The following is a 21,250-nucleotide window of genomic DNA, read 5'->3' as shown; positions in this document are numbered from 1 at the left end:
CCACTGGGATAAAAGAGAAAAGGAATGGTAGCTGGAGGAGGATGTAAGGTCAGAGAGAGGTTTTCTCTTCCCCTTCACCTTCTTCTCTTCCTTCCTCCCTCGTCCTCTGCTTCTTCATCCTCTTCCTCCTCCTTCTCCTTCTTTAAATCTGTCTTTGATATAGAAGAGACCTAAGTGTGTTGCAGGCAAAGCAGAACAAGACAGAGAGGTGGCTTGGGTGTTTGAGAGAAAGAGCGGAGTAGATGAAGGTCTTGGAGAAGATGTCTGGGTTGGAGTTGGGACATGAGTAGATGGCTTAACCTGGAAGAGGCGAGAGGGATTTTGCTTTCTCTGATTCATCTGGAAGGACAGGAGGGAGGCCGACTAACATTTGTAAGTGACAGCTAGAGCCTGAGCAAGGGCTTTGCACCTGTCAGCTCAGTTTGTCCTCGCAATCAGCTCGTGCTGGAAGCCTTAGTGTGTGTCCTACAGGTGAGGAGGCAATGGGTATCGGCACAGAAGAGAAGGCTCAGCAGGCATGAGGGAGAGCACCAGGAATGGAGAGTGGAGGGCTGTGGGAAATGCCTGGAGTTGCTGGTATGGGTATCACCCTCAAAACCACATGGCCCCCAAAATAAAATAGTTGCTGTGCAGCCCTTTCCAGAATATGTTTGCTGACCCCTCTCATACTCCATCAGCTCCCTGAGGACTAGAACTACCTCTTACTCTTTTTTTCTATTACAGGAAAGTGCCCCAAATACAGGGAGGCCAATAGATATTAAGAAAATATGAATAAATAAGAAAACATCAGATAGCACCTTTTTCAACAGCATGCTATTCTCACTCATTGTGAGGCAGATTGGGATGGCGGCCTTTTTAAAACAATATATCCTGCCATTTTGATACCCTCAGTTTAAAAAAAGAAAAGTGAGGGATGGAGCACTGCAGGGATATTTAATACAGCACCTTCAAACTCTGACACTGGACTGATTCTATGGGCCTGATGTTTCTGTTAGCTGAAAGCTGCCAAACTACACCTGAAAACCCCAGTTATGCCCAGACCCAGCCAAAGCCACATTTTCAACTTGACCCTGTTCTTCTAAACTATAAATTTTCCAACTTAGCTCAGTGAAGAGTGACATAAAGTTTCACATATGTGATGAGCTATTTTATAGGTCTTCAGATCTAAGAGCACATGGCAGCTATAATGTTGGCCATGAGACCTGATAAGAAATCAGCCTGGTTCTGAAATATCATATTCCTAATTATAATAAGAACAATGGCATTGAAATGGACAGACATTATCTCCTGGGAGAACCAGGACTGGTGAGGGGGTCAGAGAGCATGAGAGCCCAGGGATTCATATGGAGAAGGCCAAGGTTATTTGATAGATAACCATGTATATTCCCATCAGCCTCAGAAGAATGTCTAAGGATATGCTCCTTTTCTTTCCTTTCCTCATGGCATAGAATAGAATTTATCACAGGGCCAAGTGACACAACAGAGAGTCCTATGTCTACCACCTTCTCTACTTTTCCCAGGCAGCTTTTAACTTAGAGGGCCCCTTCTCAACTCAAGAAGGAAAGACAGTCAAATGAGATTTTTGTTCCTAGTAGACAATGAACAGAGGCTCACCTGACACTCCATGTGCTAAATGACATAATCAGGGGCACCTGGGTGGCTCAGTCGTTAAGCGTCTGCCTTTGGCTCGGGTCATGATCCCAGGGTCCTGGGATGGAGCCCCACATCGGGCTCCCTGCTCAGTGGGAAGCCTGCTTCTCCCTCTCCTGCTCCCCCTGCTTGTATTCCCTCCCTCGCTGTGTCTCTCTCTGTCAAATAAATAAATAAAATCTTTAAAAAATAAAAATAAATAAAATAAATAAATGACATAATCATATTAGCTTCAATTTATTGTGTATTCCCTGTGGGCCAGGCAATATACAAAGTGTTGGACAAAGCCCATTTGCTCCTAATGGCAACCTGTGATCCAGGTGCTAATGTCTGCATTTTCACGGTGGGAAGGTTGGGGCTCAGAGAGGTGAGAAGAGACAGCGTGACCACTGAGGCAGTGGCAGGGCTGGGAGGCAGAGCCTAGGCCGTCTGGACACCAATGGGGTACCACAGAGCCTCATGTGCGAGGCAGCTGCTGTCCTCAGAGTTTGCCCTAATTGAGAAGAAAAAACAATCATACACACACACACACACCACATACACACACACACCAGGGAAACCCCAACCTAAGGAAGCAGGAGATTGAAGTGCAGACCTGAATGGCCCTCCAAGAGTAAATACAAGGGCTGGAGGAAGGCTAGGAGGCTCTCTGGAAGAGGTGATCCTTGGAGGACAGGAGAGCCACTTCTGGCCCTGGTGGATACTCACCTCACTTTGTCTGTCTGCTTGGCCCGAGCCAGGGTCTTGCCCATCAGAGGGGCTCAAGGATTATTTGTCAAGTTGTATAACAAATGTAAGTAACGCCACTAATTGGTGTCTACTTCTCCACCAACACAGTGAGAGCCAGTAACCACCATCCAGGGCATAACTGGGTGGTTCTGCCCCTTCGGGCTGGCTTCTGGTGGGCCCACGGCTCTGCACCTTGCCTTCCTGGCCTTAGTACTGGGCCTCCAACACTGGCACTCACTTCCCTGAACCGTCACTGAAGTGGCTGGCTTTCCGTGTAAGGCCCCATCCTAGCCTGGCAGTGGGCCCTTTACCTCCAATTAGTCCCACCATCTCCCACTGAAGCTCCTCACCCTCTAGCGCCAGGACTGAAGGTGAAAGAAATGGGAAGGAGGGCGGCACTGATAGACCCGGCCATTTCCAAGGCGGCATCACTGACAGAGGGCGTTTGCTGTGGCTTTCTTGGGCTTCCTGGCTCTTTGCCCCTGTGGGGCCAGTAACCTTTGGGCTACACCTCATAAAAATCAGCCAGTCTGTCTGATGGCAAAAAGGGGGCCCCTTCCACTCTGGGGCTCAGATGCTCCTGTGCAGTAAATATGCATCAGCAACAGGGGATGGAAAGGAGGGAAATTTACATGAGTCTTAGGGGAGTGGGAAATTATTCCGTGACATGTTCCTAAGCTTTCTCTGCTTAATACCTCTAATTTTCAGGGGTCATGTACGCTAGCAGCTTTTGATTTATGATGTTCTTATTCTTGCATTGTATTTAAGCCAAATTGTGAAAAAGTAGCAAGAGTAAAAAGAGCCTTTTAAAAACGCTTTGGGATCCATCATGGGGTCAAGCCATTTCTGTCGATCTTTGCCACCACTCTGTTAAAACCAGGGCTGTAGGTGCTGACAGCCGAGTAGCTAATTGGTGTTGGACGCCAGCCCATCAGGAGTCCTCCTCTTCTCAGAAACTTTCTCTTGCCATTCCCCAGCCCCTGTCACCAGTAAGACCTTTTAATGGCTGCTGAGGGCAAGGAAGGAAAGCACATTTTGGGTAAACTTTGTAGGGCCAGGTCTCATTCCGCCGCCATAGTGCACAGATATTCCCAAGACCTCTAATTAAAATGACTGCAGTCGACTGATATGCTCCTGTTTCATCACCCAGAGGCTGCAAAGCTCCCTGCTAATGCTGAACACAAATTAACAAAATGCTGCGTCAGCCTTTCTTGTCCCATTACGTTATTGTCATACTTATTAGCACAATTCCCTGTAGGACACTGGCGGAATATCTAAAAAGTGAGTTAAGCCCTCTCCGTGGCTAGATGGGGAAAATGCGTTGCCTTTTCCCTGTGGCACCCAGCACCTTTGCAATTCGGGCTCGCAGCAACCCCCCTCCGAAGACAAGCCGACAGGCGGGCAGTGTTCTCATGCTGGATGGGGACGGTCCCTCAAACTGTAATTATCTTCTGCTCGTGATACTGTGAAATGACTAGGTTGTTCACCGCTTTTATTTCAAAGAACAGTTCTTTATTCGTTTACCAAAATGTAACAACCTACGACACTACCATGAATTAATTATAGACTGAGGGGAAAACAAACACAAACTTCACCCATCACATTGTTCTAAATCACATTAGCCTAATTGCTTGATATGCAGAATTAAGTATACTTTTGCACGTCTCCCGCGATTCCTCCCCTCCTGCTTTGAGTCTGCTGGTGCCGGGGTCTGCGCTCGTCTGGGGGAGACATATTGTACCCCGATCAACAGGAAGATTGAAAGAGGGAAAAAACAAAACAAAACACCTCTTTGGAATGTCTGACAAGGAAGGAAAGATATGTACTATTACAATTTTGTTCTTGGCAACAAGAGGGACATACATCTTGATACCTTCCTTTTTTCCCCTTGCCCACTAGAAAAATAGTCTCAAATCATGCCACGCAAGAAGGGAAAGAATCTCAATGCTATATAAAAAGGGGGCACAGAGGCAGTCTGTGTGGTGAATCAAGGGCAGGGGAGTGATGTGTAAGCAATGTCTTGAAAGACACATAGAATTTAATCATGCGGAGAAGTGAGGGAAGAGAAGAATTCCAGGAGTCAGGAATAGAAAGTGAAAAAACACAGAGGCTTCGAGAATCTATGGGGAAGGGCAAAGGGCTCATGTGGCCCTTTTCGTTTCTATTTTTGCATGTATTTTGTAATATGTATAACACATTAATGTATTAGTATATATATATCTATGATACATACATTGGGGATGTGCACTCGAGGAATTATTTATAATGGGGAACTTAGTCCAAACATTTGGCAACCATTGATATAAGCAAGGGAATCCATCTGAGATTTCTAAGCAATTGAGTGGCTAGAGCGTGTGGGTATCTTACAAGGATAACCTTGTGCGATGCATGAGGTGGGGGATGGGAGGGGAGTTGCAAGCAGAGAGATGGAGCTGGAGGCCACGACTATGGTCCAGGTGGAGGGTGCTGGTGAGGACCTGAGCAAGGCCAACAGAGGGTGGAGGGGAAAAAAGGAAGAAGTACAGGAAACTCTTTTGGAAAAGTAGCATCAGTTAGGACTTCCAGTTGGAAGGCATGGGGTAAGGAAAGTTTGGGCTTCTGAAACTATTATCTTGGAAGGGTAGCAGTGATAGCTTTCATGAAGACAGAATAAAGGAGAAGATGTGGGGAAGGGGGCAAATGAGAAGTCCAGCTTTGGAAATGTTGAGTGTAGGGTGCCTGTGAAACACGTGGGTGGAGGTGGCCATTAAAACAGTTGAAATTCCAGCCTGGAACCCGAGGAGCTAGCCAAGCAAGCCTTTGGGTACATAGCCCCCTCACATAAGGACCCATCTCCTTTTCTGTCCATATATCCTTCATCCCATCTAGAAAACACAAGGAGTGCCTCTCTGTGCTAGGCCCCATGCTCACGTGGTCAGCAGGCAAGGGCGGTTAGCGAGCAGAGGCCATTTCTGGGCTGATAAGGCTGAGCCCCGACACTAGCTACTTAGCCATTGGCCTCCGTCCTGGAGGCTCACACAACGATCTTGATGCCTCACTACTACCGGGTGAGGAACCCAAAGCCATGGGCACTCATTCTCCCTCCTCTCACTACAGCCCTCCCCACACTGCCTGCCACATCAGGACCCAGAATCCACTGGAAATCTTCGGGCAGGGGCACTGGCATATGGATAAAGAAAGTTGCCAACCAAACCCCCAGGAAAACCATTGGTCCCTAGGTAAGGCAGCTCTTTCATTCGCGCTTTCTCTCAACACCTGGGACATTAGCCAAAACTATGACAGGTCAGAGTCAAACTCAATTCACACCATCAAATATGAGTGAGGAGAGTGTTGGGATTTTATGTTATAAGCAAGTATTTTCAAGCTTCCCCTTGTTCAAGCATCACGCATTGCTCCTCCTTCAGTCAGGCATTTTAGGAAAACATTTGGGGCCAGTTGGCAATGACTGTGGCCAAAGGAGTCAAGAATGCAAGATTTTTGTCCCAATCCAGTTACTGTCATTGATCCCGGAGCAAGACATTTAAGGCACCTCAGTCTCCTTGCAACAAAGCTTAACCACCTCATGCAGATGCAGCACTCTGAACTTCAGTTTGAGGATTCAGGCTACAGTAATTATTACTCATTTTCAACAGGTTAAGCTCTCATGAATTAGAGGAGAATTCCAGATTGAAGAGCTCGTGAAAATCTAGTTAAAAGGATGAAAGTAAGATTAATAATTTTTACTCAAATAGAAGAATCTGTCTCTTCAAGACTCTCCCTCCCAACCAGTGCACAAAGCATATTAGGATGTCTGCTGACCACTAGGGGCATCTTATGTCCCACCGGGAGAAGTGGGACACACAGAGGGAGCCAAGCAAGCATGGGCCGTGGGGTGCTAGCCTACCTCTATCAACACAACACTCCTTGTTGAATTTCAGCAATTTTATGGGCTTTGGGAACTTGCCCTGAGATTCCAGGTGTCATTTAAAAAGGATTTGGAGACATCAGAGCACCTACTCTGCCCTGAGGGGAGAGTTAGAACTTTTGTGAGGTACATCCCTAGGCTATCTGGAGTGGGCATAGCAGAAATGTGACTGACCTAACATTAAAAAAAGTAAGTATTTACCAAATCATAAGAGACCATTATGAGGTACATTTACCATCGGTAATTTACGGGGAAATAGATGAAAACCGTCAGATGAAATCTTAAGATAAATATCGTTATACACTAAATTGCATAATTCATCGGCATCCCACAGCTGGCCGCCATGTTTACTGTCAGTGCCTTGGGCTGCCCACAGTTCTACAGCTGCAGAATTCCTCAAAATTCGTATGTTGAAGGCTTAACCCCCAATGGGACTGTATTTGGAGATAGGGTCTTTAAAAAGGTAATGAAGGTTGGGGCACCTGGGTGGCGCAGACAGTTAAGTGTCTGACTCTTGGTTTCAGCTCAGGTCATGATTTCAGGGTTGTGAGAGGGAGCCCCGCATCTGGCTCTGCGCTCAGAGCAGAGTCTGCTTGGGTTTCTCTCTCCCTCTCCCTCTGCCCCTCCCCCCCTCACGTGTTCTCTCTCTTTCACTCTCTTCTCAAATAAATACATCTTTAAAAGGTAATGAAGGTTAAATGAGGTCATAAGGGTGGGGCCCTGATCCAATAGGACTGGTGTCCTTATAAGAAGGAGAGACGCCAGGGGTGCAAACACACAGAGGAAAGACCATGTAAAGATACAGTAAGTAGGAAAGCATTTACAAGCCAAGGAGAGAGGCCTCAAGAAAAATCAAAGAGCTAACACCTTGAACTTGTACTTCTAGACTCCAGAATGGTGAGAAAATAAATTTCCGTTGTTTAAGCCACCCAGCATCTGGGATTTTCTTATGGCAGTCCTACCAACTAATACAGACACTGTGAACACATTTTCTTCTTTAGCATGGGAAACAGATCACCTCTGTTTTCATCCTATAAACACATAATCAAGATAAATACAACTTGTTTTTATGAACTTGCTTTTCTTTTATTGCATTTTGTGCTTCTTGTTGTTCTTCATATTACTTCTGAATCAACCTACCTCTACTTCTCTCTCTAGTCCTACCATGGCTCATCATTATGGTGTGGAAGCTTCCATCCCTCTCTCACACAGCTAAAGACAGGTGAGGGCAATAACTGGTTGCACTGATTTGTAGCACTTTGTGTAAGCTGAGGGCTGTCCAGAATGCTCTAATCAAAAGGCATGCACCTAAAGAAAAACATGTGCCTTCTTCCATCCCACTGAGGTGCCTGTCACTGATTTTCTGTTCTGCAATGACACTTTAAGCCAAAGAAGCCAGAGATGAAACTGTTGACCTCAAGATTTTTATCTTGTTTCTGGGGGGCAGTTTGGACACAAATTCACAGAGAGTGGACAGTGGGTAAGCGAAATTTATGGTGCCACATAGCATCATCTAAGCAAGCATGGCCCAGAGGGGGACATGAAAATGTCTAGCTGCCTTCATGGCTTGAGACATGGACCAATCATAGCTCCTATGATGTCATATTGTATATATCACATCTGAGCTCCTTGTCACCACTGAGCCAGACTTAACATTAAATAGTGAGACAAGGTATCAGTGACCCTGACTTTCAAGGCAGACATTCTCTCACTAGAAGACTGAGCCTGCTGTGACATACGATCCTGTGTGGGAGCCCGCAGGGAGCCTGAACTGCAGCTATAGAACTGTGGGCAGCCCAAGGCACTGATAGTAAACATGGCGGCCAGCTGTGGGATGCTGGGAAATGGCCACTCCTGAGAGGCAGCCAGAAATCTAAAGGATAGCTCAAACTTCCTCAGAATTAGAATCACCAACAGGGACATTCTCTAAAAGCTGCTCTGCAAACCAAAGGATAACTTCAAGAGACGTTATGGGAGGGACTCAGAGGATCATGTCCCTATGGATGAATGAGCAATACCACCTGGGATTTTAGCTATAAACCCATGGACTAGAGACACAGTCAGCCTAGGGCTCAAAGCAGTGCTTACCAAACTTCCAATCCCTTAGGTACAACCTTTGCAAAATTCGTTATGTGTGAATACCTCCTATGATCGCTAATTTTATGTGTCAACTTGACCAGACCAGTGGGTACTCAGGTATTTGGTCAAACATTATTCTGAGTGTATCTGTGAAGGTGCTTTTGGATGAGATTAACATTTGAATCTGTAAACTAAGTAAAGCAGTAAAGCGCCTTAATGCGGGTGGGCCTTGTCCAGTGAGTTGAAAATCTGAATAGGATAAAAAAAAGCTGAGTACGAGGAAACTCCTCCCGCCTGATAGCCTTTGAGCTAGAACGTCAGCTTTTTTCCTGCCTTTGGAGTCTGAAACTGAAACATTAGCTCCTCTTGGGTCTCAGTCCGCCAGCTTTTGGACTGGAACTATACCATTGGTCCTCCTGGGTCTCCAGCTTGTTGACTGCAGACGTTAGGACTTCTCAGCCTCCAAAATCATGTGAGCCAATTCCTTACAATATCTATCTATCTATCTATCTACCTATCTATCTATCCCACTGGTCCTGTTTCTCTGGAGAACCCTGACTAATACACCTCCTATACCACATTTACTTAATACTTACTAAATCTTTAAATGGCTTATTGAAATAAATACTTAAATCCAAGTTCATGTCATATTTACAAATTCAAATCAAGGATTTGTTGTTAAAGACATAAATACATAAACTAACTGTAAAATTAAATATGCACTTATTAAAATAATAGTCCCCCCCGAAAACACATACTTCTGATGGTAACTATATAAGGAACAAAACTCCTCTCATTTCAATTCCTAGCAAATGGAGATCAATATATATATATTTTTAAGCTTTCTTTTATGAGCCAAAATCAAGAGTTGGACGCTTAACCAAGCCACCCAGGCACCCCAAGATCAACTATATTTTATAGTGAATCTTAACCTCTTTTTTAAAGTGGAAAATCTTGGGGCACATGGGTGGCTTAGTTAGTTAAGCATCTGCCTTCGGCTCAGGTCCATGATCCCAGGGTCCTGGGATCAAGCCCTGCATCAGGCTCCCTGCTCAGCAGGGAGTCTGCTTGCCCCTCTCCCTCTGCCCTCCCCCCCATTCGTGATCTCTTAAATAAATAAATAAATAAATAAATAAATAAATAAATAAAATCTTTAAAAAAATAAAGTGGAAAATCTTTCTTTCTTAGGCATCAAAAATAATCCACAATACACACTACAAGAGCAAGAATGCCATTCACACGTGTTTTGGGTATGAGTTAGTACATTTAAAACTATTCCAAAATGTGTGGTTTATTATGTCTTACCATTTTGTGTGTCAGGAATTCAGGAAAGTCTAGACTGGACAGTTTGTCTCTGATCTGTGTAGCATCAGCTGGGGAGACTGGGACGGAAGGACCCACTTCCAAGGTGGTTTCTTCATCCACACATCTAGTAGTTCCATGTTTCTTGCCTCTTTCTCTTCCCCCCTCCCCCATCCCCACCCTGAGGTCTTTTTGTTCAGAGCCTTCCACAGAACTTTGGCTCCTAGCAGCCTTGGGGCATCTACCTCTTCTGTGGTGGCTCAGGGCTCCAAGAGTGAGCATTCTGAGTCCCAAGTGGAACCGGAACACTCCTGATGTCGGACCTGGAACATTACTTCGGCCACATCCTATGAACCAAGCGAGTCACTAAGAACAGCCCAGAGTCAAGGAGAGGGGAATTAGACCCCACAGCCTCATGGAAGAAATGTCAAAGAATCTCTGGCCATGTTTATTCCTCTACCCCATTTTTATGTACTCAACAAGGAGAAAGTTCTCAGACATGGAATTTCCACATCACAGATAAAAGTGTATACCATATATCCAAACTGATACAGGAGCAAAGGCATGGGTTTGGCTTTGAAATCAATTATAGAACTTACTGGATGACCTTGAGGCACTGAAACTCACTGCTTAAATTCACTGAATCTTGAAGTTTTGTCTGTGAAGTAGAATAATGATACTTTCCAGGACTATTGTGTGGATAACTAGTACAAAGCCTACATCATCATGGTCCCTTAGTAACTGTTAATGCTTTTAAGCAAACCCAGAGAATAGTGAGGATTTTACCAAGGTGTTTTTAAAATACTGTATTTATGATAAAACCTAGGCATAATCTGAAAGAGAATGAAACATGATAGAAAAGGTCTTCTCAGGCTCAAAGCTACAGTTTTTAGAGAAAATCCACTCTAAGCATCTTCATAGAATGTGAAAGATAGCCCCGAGGTTCTGCCATGGTATTTGAAATGCCCCTACTTAGCAGTCCTGTAGGGAACTGACAGAACAGCACCATCTTTCTTAAACTATAATTAATCAGGCATTTGGGAAGGTAGGAGAAAGTGAAATTCATGGCAGGTTGGCATGCTCTGATCCATACGTGCTCAGCGGTGGCGGCAAGCCTCCCCGCAGAGGGGCATTTTGGAAATGTGTTGGATATGGTTTTAGCTGGCACAATGTTGGGGGCGGGGTGAGCATTCCTGTACTTGGAGGGCAGAGACCAGGGATGCTGGACAAATGGAGCTGTCCCACATAATAAAGCACTGTCTCACCATATGGTCACACGAGTGAAAATCTCGTTTTTGTGAACCTAGAGTTAACTGCATTTTACATATAAACATATTTCTACTTAGCTATAATATATACTTTATTTTCCAGGAATGCAAATAATTCATAAATCAAGGGACGACTGTTCTCTGTTTTGTTCAGGATCTCAAGAGTTGTTTACCATTTGGGAAAATCACATCATTGGCAGCAGGGCCAGCATGTGTTATCCGAGTGGCCCACAGCACTGTTTTAGGCTTCATTGGAGACCGCGGATGTCAAGCACCTGACCACTTCATTACGGTGTCCAGAGCAGGGCGCCTGCACCGGAAGTAACTATAAATTGCTTTGCCTTTTTTCCTCTTTATATTTCAGTTATGACATGACACTGGTTTCTCTTCCATTATGAGCGTGGGTGGGCTATATTATCTGGGAACTTCACCCTGGGATTGTAAACAGGGCATTAAAAATATTTGCAATAAAAATGAGTGTTGAATCTGACAGGACTGAAAGCCTACTGCTTTAAAGGAGTTCACTGTGGATCACAAATGCCTTTCCAAGTGGAAACACCAGGGAATCATTTCCTTTCTGGAACCTGCTGGACCTGGGAGCAGCCCAGCCGGCAAGAGCAGCTGGCTCTGAGGCATGAAAGAGCTCTTTCTCTTCAGCCCTCACAGGTGAAAAGACATGGATGCCCCGTTGGCTTTTCAACACTGAAGGAAAGACTCAGCAGACCTCGCATGGCCATGTGACCCTCCACAAGTTATTTAACGTAAGCCTCAATTTCTCTACCTGTGTAATGGCGATAAAAATAGCCCTCATATTGACTTCCTGTGTGGTTTAAGTCAGATAAATAAGATAAAGCTTGTTAAGTGCTTCTCTCGGCATCCCTGAGCATATGATGTCAATAAATGGGAACATGTATTTATTACCATTTGTACAGCACTTTACAGTTTACGAAGCCCTTTTCCGTATACTGTTTCCTTTGAACTTTATATACATTAACCCAACTAACCTTCCCAACAACTTCTGAAGTATTATATCCCATGATCTGCTAAAGTTGGGGTGACACTAAAGAGTGTGCCTGTTCTTTCCACAACACCATGCTGTCTCCACCCACGCTGACATTATCATTCATGCAATCACTCATGCAACAAATATTTATTGAGTACTTGCCACATTCAAAGCACTGGGGCTCAGCAGTGGGGACTGACAGGGAATACCATCCCCAGGGAGGAAGAGATGCCCAGGGTTGCCACCATACTTGCCCCGGGTCACACTGGTGACCATTCAATTGGCTTTTCCCACTCAGAATCCGTGCTGCTCCATTGATATTTATTCTCTACATCTCTGAGGACAAAAGTACCCCCAGCAGGAAGTTACTGAAGGAGGAAGCTAGGGGAAGTTCTGGAGGGAAAAATGCCCTTGCTCACAATTGAAGTTTCCAACAATGGAAGAGGGGCAGCCTCTTGAGAATGGAGGCTGCGCTGTCTGCATCCTTCGCAGACACTAGGGAAGAGTCTGAAGCTTGCCCTGGGAGGAAGGCCTTTACAATCCATTCAATCTAAGAATCTAGGAATCACTTCAAGACCACTTCTCAGAGTATAGCTTTTTGCTTTTAGCTTGTCCCTTCAAATGTCAGATGTTTTTCCCTCAAGTTCATTAGTTTGGTTACATTTTAACCTTCCAGCTTCCACAGAGGGGTGAACTGGCTTGAACATGGTCTGAACTTAAGTGATTCCATGGTCCCAATGTAAATTCTTCTTTTCTTTTTTTTTTTTTAAGATTTTATTTATTTATTTGACAGAGAGAGACACAGCGAGAGAGGGAACACAAGCAGAGGGAGTGGGAGAGGGAGAAGCAGGCTTCCCGCAGAGCAGGGAGCCCGATGCGGGGCTCGATCCCAGGACCCTGGGATCATGACCTGAGCCGAAGGCAGACGCTTAACGACTGAGCCACCCAGGCGCCCCGCAATGTAAATTCTTCTTATCCTGTCCTAAATCTGTATTCTCAGGGAAGAGAAAGAAAACCCCCTGGAAACTGATAATCTACCAAGTACACAAGCAGAATACAGGAAATCTTGGCCAAAGGAGGCCTTGGGTTTGCTTAACTTTGTCTAGGAAGCCGTGTAACTCGTACTATCCACTGTTAGAAATCTACAAGGACCAGCCAGGTCTTTGGTCCCATGGAATTTTTTTTCTTCAGGCATGAAAATGTTAAATATAGTCCATAAAAACAGTGACCTAACCTGTGCCCAGAAATATATTTTAAATGATTATATTTCCAGCTTATTCCACATCACTCTGGTCTCAAGCCAATTAGTAGAAACTCAGCACTTGACCTTAGCAGAGATTGGAGCTGATTTGGAAACACGTGTGAGACAAAGTTTTCTGAATGTCCTTTTTTCCTTACTCTGCTAACAGAGAATTTCAGTCCTGGGTTCGTGACAAATGACTTCTAACTGAAAGGGAGGGCAATAGAAAGAAAGGACCAGTCCTCTATACTATCACAGATCACTGGCTCCCACACATGGTCACACATATCACACCCAACTTGACTTTATAACTTCAATTCCCTGGAGAGAGTTTATATTCACCTGGTCTCATTAAGGCGACACACAACGGTCAAGGTCTCACCGTGGGACCAATTAACCATTTCCATATCTGGCACCAACAAAACTGTACATACAGTTTGCCCTCGTTATTTATGTCAAGTCCTTAATATTAATTATGTCACAAACACTCAAAACAAATGCTATATTTTCATACTGTGGGTAGTGATTTCAGAAATTAGAACTAGTTGAGGTTTCTTTCCCCACTGTTTCTATGCTTTGTAATTTGTGCACCCAAATGTAAAGCTTTCTACACCTATCCACTTGAAGCATTTTTACAAATGAGCTCTTAAGAGGGATACAATCAAATATGCTGGAGCATCTCACGGCATCTGAAAGGGATTATATATTATATTATATTCCCAACATAAGGGGAAATGCACAGATGGCCATGTACTGTATTGACCCCCAAATCTCATGGCAAACTCCCTCAGCACAGGCAACAGTGGCAACAACATGAACCAATGGCGCACATTTCTCAAGACTGAAAAATGACTGGGGCGCCTGGGTGGCTCAGTCGGTTAAGTGTCTGGCTTCAGCTCAGGTCATGATCTCAGGGTCCTGGGATCAAGTCCCACATCGTGCTCCTTGCTCGGCGGGGAGCCTGCTTCTCCCTCTCCCTCTGCCTGCCACTCCCCCTGCTTGTGCTCTCTCTGTAAAATAAATAAATAAAATCTTTAAAAAAAAAAAGAAAAAGACTGAAAAATGACCGAAATCTATTCCCAGAGTGGTGTTCTTTACTGATCAATAAGCCCAATGCCTCACATGACATTTTTGAGCTATTCTCTTTGGGATGAACAGCATATCTTAATAGCTAATTGTCAGATGAAGTCTTGATATCACCATAATTTCCCAATAGTGAGGGTACCAAATCCCAAAGGACTGTGAAGAAAAGCAGTCAGCCTCTTTTTCAAAAAGCCATAAAGAATGATGGGGCACCTGGGTGGCTCAGTCGGTTAAGCGTCTGCCTTAGCTCAGGTTATGATCTCAGGTCCTGGGATCGAGCCCTGCATCGGGCTCCCTGCTTGGCAGGGAGTCTGCTTCTCCCTCTCCCTCCGAACTTCTCTGCTGCTCATGCTCTCTCTCTGTCTCAAATAAATAAATACAATCTTAAAAAAAAAAAAAGAATGAGAATAATTCCTATTGGCTTGTAATAGTTTAGAAATGGCTAGGCCCAAAGGAATTGTTCATTACATGACCTCCAAAACAAAAAGCATGAATGCGCCAAAGTTGGCTTTCACCTTGTGGTTTTCTCTTCAGTTTTTCCTTTCCTTGTTCACAGTTGCCTGTCAAACAGGATTAAAATCCCGCCACCAGCCCCCCTGCCAGCTCGAAGGCTGCATCCAGGGCAGACCCTCAGATTTGGCCTCTGTGATCTTAACATCACTCTGGCAGCAGGGCGCAGGCCCAGCTCTGGACACGAGGGAAAAACAGACTCCTTGGTGCTTGGCATTTGACCTTGGTTTTCTCATCAGAATGATGATGTCCCAGGATGACTTGTGGACAAATGTGAAAGGGAAAAGAGAAAGCCTTTCTTTCCACCCAAAAGGAAATAACCTAGCAGGTCTATAAGCCGACTGCCGTATATGCTACTGTTGGCCATTACTGAGTCCCATCCAAACGGCACCAGCGGATACAGGAGGGAGAGGGATGCTCAAGTACTCGTTGGAAGGGTCATGGAATAGGCTCTCTCCTTTGGGTTTTATCCCAGTACCTCTTTGTTGGGTGCCATTTTCCGATGGCTGGACCGGGACCCAGCGAGGGTAATTCTTTGCTCTGCCAGCCCAGTGTTTGTTCCCAAGTTTAGTACCCGTCCTCATGAAAAGCTGCATGTTTCTTTAGGATTAATATCAAGCCATATGTTTCTGTTTTGAAACTATGACGGCTTTTGCTCTGTAACGATCAGCACAGAGAGAGAAAAAGGGCAAAGGCTTTTGTTACCAAATATTTAGCTCCCAAAAGTTGAGTCACTATCACGGGGCTAACCAGACAACGTCACCACCTTGCAAAGCACAGCATTGACACTATTTTTCCCTGGCACATCAATTTTCTCATAACAGCCAACTCCACTGTTTCTGCATTATACGCCTTACGGAGAAAGTAAAGGCGCCACTCCTCAGCCAAGCCCCTTCCTCAAAGGGCTGGCACAGCCTGCCTGCCGGAGTATGCAGTCATTCTTGAAAATTAGCAACACCGGGACCAGGTTCCCTTTAGCCGATCAGTCAAGGCAGCTGCTGAAAAAGAAATGCACACGTGCTTCCCCACAAATGAAAATTTAGGTGGAACATGCCTGAGTTGGTGGGAGAGTCAAGAGAAGTTCACATGGTTCTGTGCCACCAGATTCTCTCTAAAACACAACTGGTCCAAGAGTAACAACAGCCATCACAGGGACGCCTACAGTGTGGATCTCCGGATATATTCCCGTTACTCCAGGGCGTCACAGAGACTCCGTGGAATGCTTTTCAGCTTAACACAAAGTGAGAACTGCCACCAGGTAATAAATTCCTTTCTGTCCTAAAATAGTAGTCCACGAGGTCATCACTGCAAGATGCAAGAGGTGTTTTATCTCCTCGGTGGTGGCAAAGTGCCTCTTTTGACTGGAAAGTGCTGGCTGATTCCACAATGCACAGCTCCTGCTCGCTGCTCACGTCCATCCCACCCTCCCGAAGGATGTTCTTGACTGTGTCAACGCTGCTAGCTGAACCCAGCAGCAAACTTTATCACCAGCATTGGTGGGAGAGAAGAGGAACGGCGGGAGGAAAGACTCTCTGAAAGAGAAGCAGAAGCCCACCGATGCTAACATTTGAAGGATCCAGAAGGAGGAGAGAGAGGTCTGACTTCTGGAGGAGTGATTTGCACTCATCGCCACTTGCCTCCTAACCCCTGTGGCCAAATAACATCCCTCATCAGGCTGCCCCTGAACGTCACCCACCAGCGACTAGCAGCACTGAGGACTGCGTGACTGAGTGAGTGTGTGTGTGGGCGGGGGGGGGTTCAGTGTGGAACCGGCTGCTCTGTAATGCCCAGGGCTCCTGTACCTCTTCAGACATTAATATGTGTGTGTCAGAAGAAGCCAAATCTCAATCGGCCGGGAGTATAGCTAAAATGGCCCTTCTGCCTGCAGCAGCTCTCCTCTGAGTCTCAACCTAAATCTCAGCATCTGACAAACCGCGGGTGAGAGTTTGCAGAAATATTAGGGAAGAACCCTTGCCAGCACTGAAACCGAGATGAATACAACAATGAAAAGCACTTAGAACCTCGTGGGCTTGCAGCCAGAGCCCTTGAACCTAGTATGCGCCTACCAACAAACGCAGAATTCGCCACAGAGATTTATAGCGGAGAGGCTAGCAGAGATTTACAGCAGAGACTAGAGTGTGGCACTCTTGCAGAGGCGGAGGGTTTGGTGGGGGGGGGGGGGTAGAAAAGGACAATGAAGAAAGAGAAAGTGACAGATTCCCTTGCAATCCAAACATTCTGAGCCACTCCTTCAACCTCAGAAATTTTACCCTGATTTGGGTGATCCTAATGGTCTCTGAACCACATTGGAAAATGTCACAATAGATGTCTGAATTAAAATCCAGTAGATTTGCCGAAAGAGCGATCGTTTAAAATTGGCAGCATTCCAGAGAACTTACTAGGCTGCATACTGCCCGGGGCTGAGAGAATTGCTAATTCCAGAGAAAGTTAATTATCACCTTATTGATAAAGGGGTAATTTTTTAAAGCTTATGGTGTGGCTTTTGTGACTCATTAATTAAAATTTAGAGTCATTTACTAGACACACTGGTGGCTTCTGTTACATTATATATGTACCAAACCATTTGATTTTTCTCCCAGGGGCAACAAAAAACACTAAAAACGTGTAAATCTCAAACCAGCCTTTGGGGAGCCGGCTGAATTAAGATGTCGAAGGAGGCACTTAAAGCTCCCTCCTAGACAGGTCATGGGCGCCCACCCCCACGAGGAAGCACGGACGCCCGCACCAAAAGGCACGGCTGTCACAAACTTGGCCTCCAAAAACGTTAGACCGAATTTCATGCCCTTGGGTGGTGAGATGGGAAGAGAGTCTTTCCTCCCGCCGTTCCTCTTCTCTCCCTCACCGTCCCCGGGTCGAGGCAGGAGGCTCGGGGGAAGAGGAGCGGCGCCGGCTGAAACGGGAGGGGGCTTGGCATGGGGAGCCCCCAGGCGGGCGCGGCCCGGCGTCGCCTCCCGCTCGGCCTCGGACGCGCGGGCTGCGGCGGGCACGCCCCGGGCTACCTGGCGTCAGCGCGCGGCCGAGGCTGCCCCGGGGGGACGGGGGGGGGGCACCGGCCGGGGAGGAACGACGCCCCGCCGAGCTCCGCCTGGGAGCTGCCCGGAGCCCGCTCCGAGCTTCCGCCCGCCCCCCCCCCCCTCGCTGCCTGGACCCAAGCGTGTCAGGGTCTGTGTGTGTGTGTGTGTGATGCGTCTCCCGGCCGCGCCGAACTGTCCACCCGATCTGCAAAACAGCCTGGAACTGAACCCCCACCCCCCCAACGCACGAAGGGGTACCCTTCTCTGAGCGTGCCTTCTTTGGATTTCACGGAACTTCAGTAATGTTGCCTTCGATGTGTTGGAAGTCTGTGGCCTCCACAATTGAGATTGAAACATAAATACATCCACCCCATTAGGAGAGGCTGGATGCCATCTGCTTGTGATTTTCACATCATTGCAAGTTTTAAAAAAAAATGTTTAATTTCGATCTTTGTGCTTTGGGGCATCGCTCGAATTTTTAGAATAAGCCAATACGACTTCCCGTTGAAAAAGTCATGACTTTCTTGAATTTTCAGTAGAACAGTTCTCGGGGCAGGACGACAGCACGTGGGGTTGCCTTGCTTCCCAGCAGCTGGTCTGCTAGTCCTACCTGCTGCTGCAGAGCCCTGCGACCCCAGCCCCCAGGAGCCAGGAACCAGAAAGTGAAACTGCTTCTGCTGGTTTCACTTGCCTTGAAAACACACCACCAAAAGCAAATAAATGACCGAAAGCGATTTACTCTTGTTATTCTTTTCTTTCTATTATCATTCATTTCCCTTTTTTTTTTTTTTTGCAGCAAAATAAAAGCCGTTTTGGTGACACAAATTTAAACATGTTAAGCACAGAAGAACTGGGGGTTTTTTGTGTGTGGGATTTGCTCTTGTGATTCTACAAAGAAAGCAGACTGATAGGTTTGCCAAAATATCACACAGAGACTGTGCACATGCACAATTTAAAGAGCTGAAGAAAACATATTCACATTTTAAAAAAATATCTGCTTAAACACATGTGTTTAAATGGTAAAGATCTGGAGCCACCAAACAACTTCCCTAAAACTGAAGTTTCTACGTTAACGTTTTATTTGAGTTGAGATGGTCACTACTGTCTTTTAGGTAATCTTCACTCAGCTGCTACTGCTCAGGAACTGCCCCCCTCATTTTTTCAGGCTAGTTCTACCAAGCAACACAAAAAAATGCTCCACACAAATATTGTGCCCCTGGATGGTTTACTTTACCACACTGTAAATTCCTTCATAGTTACTTTTATGCTTTCACTCCAAATATTCTATTTTATTTTATTTTTTACGTCTTGGGGGAAAAAAAAAAACAACTCTGTCTCTCACTCTTCAAAAATGGTTCCTCTGGTTGAAAGAAAAACACAAGAGTGTTCGATTCTGAAGCGCCGGGATCACTTTCTCAAGTACCACAGTGTCTGAGACCAACCAAAAGCCACTTTCTCAGAAAGCTACTGATTCTCTTGAGTTATCTGATTACCTTCTTGAGACCGTCACCGAATCCAGAGACAACACCATGAGGCAGCTCTCCATTACTACTACGTGGGAGCGGAAAGAACTTGGACTTAGCACTCCAGCTGTCGGTCCAATGACTTCCACACAGCTGACACTGCTTCACCCACTGTCCTGTTCTACTCAGCAAGCGACCTGGGGAGGAAGCCTGGTGCCGCCGGGGTCTAGTCACACAACACCCTACCTGGGAAGAAGGTGACTGTATTTGAACTTGGGAAAACTGATCCTGACACTCCATAGACACCTGGGTTGTTGTTGTTTTTTCCCCCAAACTAACCAGGACCAGCTACTAGCAGTAAATAGTATTCTCATCTATCTTGATAAGTTAAGAAAAAAACAACACAGAGACATGTAAAATATTCCACCTGGGATATAAATAATAAAATTCAATTTTAAAAAGTACTCTTGCGAGTTCACAGCACATCAATTTTAATAATTAAATTTTAGTAAATATGTTTATCCCAAGACATAGAACACTTTTTGAATTAAAACAAAACAAAAGCAAAGCAAAATCATCATGCAAAAAAGTAAAACAGTTATCTGAGTTCACATTTGGGGAAAAAAACAACTTTCTACATCTTTCAATGCAGAGCTAAAGAGTAGTGAATATGTAGGTACCCCAAATTTATAAACTATATAATTCTAGGCTACATCTTCCTCTCTCAGATCTGGTTAAGAAATCAAACATTTCTGTTCTGAGTAGGAGGAACTGAAGTTTACCTGCTGGCCTCAGGGGTTTGAGTGCAGGACACTCGGGCATTGCCACGGAGGTGGGCATGCAAGCCAGACACACTGAAACAGGTCACCTGTCATGCTGACAGTAGGAAGAGAAGGATCCCGTGTCAATGGCACACCCTCCGATTGTGCATCTCCCTTACCTACGGCTTGTTCACCAGAGCCCTGATCAGGTTCTTGACCAGGCCAGGAATGTTGACTCAGAAGACAGATGACTTTCGGTACATGCAAACCGAGTATTACAAAAGCTAATCTTCACCCGTGTGTCAGTAGCTCACAGTGAGTCTCCAGCAGCCCCGCTCTCCGGCTGCAAACATCTCATTAGACTAATGCATTCAGCACAGGCAGAAAACTCGATTTACCATAGCTACAGCAATGAATTTCCATTACGATGACAGCTTCAACCACATCATGTCCGGAAAACCAGCCAACCACTGGCTTTTAAAGAACACACACATTTTACATGCAGAAAACGAGGCGCTTGCGTGCGTGTGTGTGTGTGTGTGTGTGTGTGTGTGTTTCGTGTTTCCTTCCTCTTAGCAGCCCAACTCAGAGAAATGTGCGGTATAGCTTTTTGCCGACATGAGCTGCAAGGTAATGACACTTCTGCTCCTTTGGTAGTTACGTCTTTGTAATAACCTGAATTATGTCACAATTGTCAGAATGGGTGTTTCCAACATTTCGGTTTTCATTACCCCTCCTCTGTTGCCATAGAAACCAGACTGTAACATCATCTCTTTGTCCCAGTCTGCAGCAGTGTGGGCCAGCGCCGGGCTTATAAGATACTGGGGATCTGGAGGAGTAAATGTTTGACTTTGAACAAATACAACAACAACAACAAAAATATTCTAATAACATCACTGTGCGGGAGAGACTGTGTGTTTGCCAGAAGAGTGTTGCCTACACAGGTGGACAGAGCACAGTCATACGCATTGACTCGACAGCTGCAGGCAGCACACGTGGTCAGTGGATGAGCCCGGGCTTGGGCTCCAGATCTGTGTGTAAGCGCAGAAGCATGTCTCCGCTCGTGACCGCAGTCAGGGCCACGTGGGCTAGAACGGTCCTCACACAGGAGAAAGGCTACTAGTTAGCCTCCACGCCCCATTGTCTTCTTTGTGGCAAATCAATTTACACTGGTAAAGGGACTTGTTCTCCTTTTTTTTTTTTTTTTTTTTTTTTTTTAGTAA

General features: G+C 45.6%; 1 protein-coding gene across 1 annotated transcript in view; it reads right to left on the bottom strand.

Moving 5' to 3' along the window:
* SCML4 (Scm polycomb group protein like 4) overlaps positions 1-20,455 on the bottom strand; it is a 114,855-nt gene extending 94,400 nt beyond the window's left edge. The window contains exon 1 of the mRNA XM_032408131.1: positions 20,049-20,455. Coding sequence (XP_032264022.1) covers positions 20,049-20,106 — 58 coding nt within the window. The 5' untranslated portion in view covers positions 20,107-20,455. The remainder of the gene's footprint in view (positions 1-20,048) is intronic.
* Between the last annotated feature and the right edge of the window lie 795 nt (positions 20,456-21,250).

The sequence above is a fragment of the Phoca vitulina genome, unplaced genomic scaffold, assembly GCF_004348235.1.
Source record: "Phoca vitulina isolate PV1807 unplaced genomic scaffold, GSC_HSeal_1.0 scaffold9, whole genome shotgun sequence".
NCBI lineage: Eukaryota > Metazoa > Chordata > Mammalia > Carnivora > Phocidae > Phoca > Phoca vitulina.
Note: the sequence above shows the minus strand (reverse complement) of the source record. Positions and strands in the feature narration are given on the sequence as shown.